The 3,160-nt window shown below is 35.7% G+C and overlaps 1 protein-coding gene across 1 annotated transcript; it reads left to right on the forward strand.

Moving 5' to 3' along the window:
- The first annotated feature begins 1,850 nt into the window (after positions 1-1,850).
- On the forward strand, positions 1,851-2,785 carry LOC147389385 (L10-interacting MYB domain-containing protein-like). Its single transcript, XM_086419857.1, has 2 exons — positions 1,851-2,048; positions 2,132-2,785. Exons 1-2 carry the CDS (start codon positions 1,914-1,916, stop codon positions 2,783-2,785), a joined length of 789 nt encoding a protein of 262 aa, XP_086275983.1. The 5' UTR covers positions 1,851-1,913.
- Positions 2,786-3,160: the final 375 nt, after the last annotated feature.

Here is a 3,160-nt window from a genome sequence, read left to right on the forward strand (position 1 = left end):
ATTGAAAACAAAGTAACTATTTTATTGGAATAAATAGTTAACTATTTTATACCATGGGCAACAACACACCCCTATGTGTTGGATTCTAATTCCCTCCCTAGTGATTGCTTATAATTCTTAATCAGGATTGTTGTGGTGCATGTTATCTATGGTTGTAGCTGGTTTGTGTCTGCCTTAACTAGGGGTGCAACTTGGTTCAGTTTAGTTCGATTTGAGGTCATGACTTTTTCGAATTGTACCTGATTTATTCCCATACCATACTTTTGCCGTAAACGAAATTGCTAACCAAGGTCAGATTTATAGGATAACTCTTAATAGGTTTATGAACTAATTACCTTTATGACTAATTACCTTTGATATCTGTTGTGGAAACCTCCTCATCTTTAACTTATCTTCAATTTTACTTCCCAACTGTATTAATCTAACTCTATGTCAATTATTCAAATCACTAGAAATAGATTATTATAGGAAAGAAAGATTGATTAGTGATGGAAAACACTGAAACACTATTCAACATTGTGTTCGTAAGTTATTAATCATTGTCATCTGGTCATTACCTTCGGTGTCATCAATCTTGTGGTGATACACTTCCCTAGATTCAACGGTGATATCCCGTCGAAGATTGTTGGTAATTGGGAACTTTACAATTGAAAAATGGTGGAAACAATGAGTAGGTGAGGATTGATCTTTTTTCTTCTCTTTCAGAGCATTAGCAAAGGAATAGCTAAAAGGTTCCCCATGGTTGTTTCCCAATCAAGCCTTAATAAAGGGCTTCCAAAGGTTAAAAAACAAGCATGTAACTCCATTGAGTGATCATTAATCCATGAAACATGTGAAAGCTATCCCTTTTCAAAAGTAGGGAAATTCTAGACCACTTAAATGTTTAAACCGCTATAATAAAATTCCAATTAAATGTATTAAGGGAACCCACATGTTCATCCATCTTCAATGATTAGTTGGAGTTGAGAAGACATGAGGATGCTAAGCATTCTGGTTACTTTTTGTTTGGTTTGTGGTTTAGATTTTCTTTCTTGTTATGGCAAAACATTGGATTGTCTTTATTTTATGTTTGATTCTGTTTAAATTCATTGGGTTTTAGTGTTTCATTGAGTACTTTTGTAGATCTATCTTCTTGGATGTCCAGATACACATTATCTTGAATGAGACCTATACTTGATGAGGCCTAATCCCTACTTGTTGAGAGAACTCTTGGAATTCAATGTGATAATATTAACTTTGTTGAAGATATAATTTCTATCTATTAGATTCGATTGAATTTTGGATGAGATATGATGCATTAACATCCTTAGTGATCTGTTGTTTCTAGTTGCATTCATCTATGTCAATAAAAAACTTGTGATTGTTCAGTTTCATCTGTTGATTGTTAGTTCAAAAATTTATATATGTTTTTGTTTAACTTACACACGCACACAACAATTACTGTACGTTGTACAGTCAAAGATTGAGAACACAGGGCTCCCTCACCGTGGGACTGAGAACTGTGCGTTCTTCCGGCTATCTATATGGTAACCTGACATTGCCTCCTGGTTTCTCTCTTTGATTATACATTATGCAAAAGTTAAAATATATATTTTTTTTCTTTAACTTACACACGCACACACACACACAACAATTATTGTTCAACCAATGAATCATGTTATATTATTGAAATAGAATATGACATGTTCCATTCTATGCGCTACTTTTGTTATTACCATTGGCAGATGAAAGATAACAGTTCAAAGAGTACGAAAGCAGATTGGACACCCAAACAACATGAAGTTTGGGTCGAGATCTATTATGACTTAGTTAAGAAGGGGAGGAAACCGCATAAAGTACTTGACAAGACCGGTTATGATTTCTTGGTCAAGGAGTTTAATAAAAGAACAAACGCTTATTACGATAGAGGGCAAATGAAGAACAAATGGGATAGACAAAAAGGCATTTGGGGACGTTGGAATAAGATTTGCACGAATACTGGCGTCTCCTATGATATTGAGACTGGCATATTAGATGCAAGTGATGAGTGGTGGGATGGGTGGTTGGAGGTACATTTTTTTGTTAATTTGACCTTTTATTTATTTTAAAATTTTTGTTTCTTTATGTAACTTAGGGTTTATATTTTTTATAGCATCATCCAAAAGATGCAATATTCCGAAAGGAACCTCTGAAGTTTGCGCAACAATTAGATTACATTTTTGGAGGCACATATGCCACTGGTAGTCGCATGTGGTCGCCTGCATCTGGTACAATGCCATCTGCATCAACACCTCAGAATGAGAATCTTGATGCGGATGATCTAGATGATGTTATGGCGACCCAACCTCCAGAGTCTGATACACCTTTAGACTTTACTCCTGATGCTGATAATGAGTTTGAGGAGGATGATGCTAACCATACTGTACCCCTACCCACATTCCCTGCTCGACGTAGAAGTGGTGATCATCTACCACCTCATGGTCGTAGGCAGAAGAAGACTACTGCAATGCAAATTAGCCAGTCATTGGAGAAGCTTGCAGATGCAGTTCATGTTCAGACATATGCTGCTACCAATCCCATTCCCACTCCCACTAATATTAAGAAAGGCAGTATTCAAGAGTCGGTGTCTCTCTTAGATGAACTACCAGATTTAACCCCCAGGAGTGATCTTTATCGTTTTGCATTGAAGATGTTTGGTAAGAACAAACAATTCAGAGAAATATTTTGTGCGTTACGATCAGCAGAGGTTCGTCTTGGGTGGCTGGAGGACGAGATGTCTGATTTTATGACTGGGAAAGATGTTTAGACATCTTTATATGTTACTTTAATATTTTATGTGGGTTTTATGATGCACTTCTAAGGTGCAATATACATTGGTTACTTTTTGGATGTGTTATGGTGTAATATACTATGAAGTTTAGATCATATATTTTTTGTTGATGGATATTTGATATTTTATTTGTTATTGGATGGATATTGTGATTAATATTTTTGGTTAGATGGATATATAGGACTAATATGAATTTATAAGCAGGTCATATGGATTCAGATGATACAATTGATACCACGATTACTATTGATTCAGATGATACGACTGATACCATCGGTTCAAATGGTGATACCACCAATACTGTCGAGTCAAGTAGTTTACGTATGGCCACAACAGGAGGCGTCTTGGGTT

Source organism: Akebia trifoliata, chromosome 12, assembly GCF_017979445.1.
Source record: "Akebia trifoliata isolate Shusen 1 chromosome 12, ASM1797944v1, whole genome shotgun sequence".
Lineage (NCBI taxonomy): Eukaryota > Viridiplantae > Streptophyta > Magnoliopsida > Ranunculales > Lardizabalaceae > Akebia > Akebia trifoliata.

What these genes read in the sequence shown, in the direction of transcription:
- LOC147389385 (XM_086419857.1), top strand. Translation starts at nt 1,914, where the DNA reads ATGAAGAACAAATGGGATAGACAAAAAGGCATTTGGGGACGTTGGAAT. An exon ending in GGTGGGATGGGTGGTTGGAG is followed by an intron (nt 2,049 to 2,131) that starts GTACATTTTTTT and finishes TATTTTTTATAG; the next exon opens with CATCATCCAAAAGATGCAAT.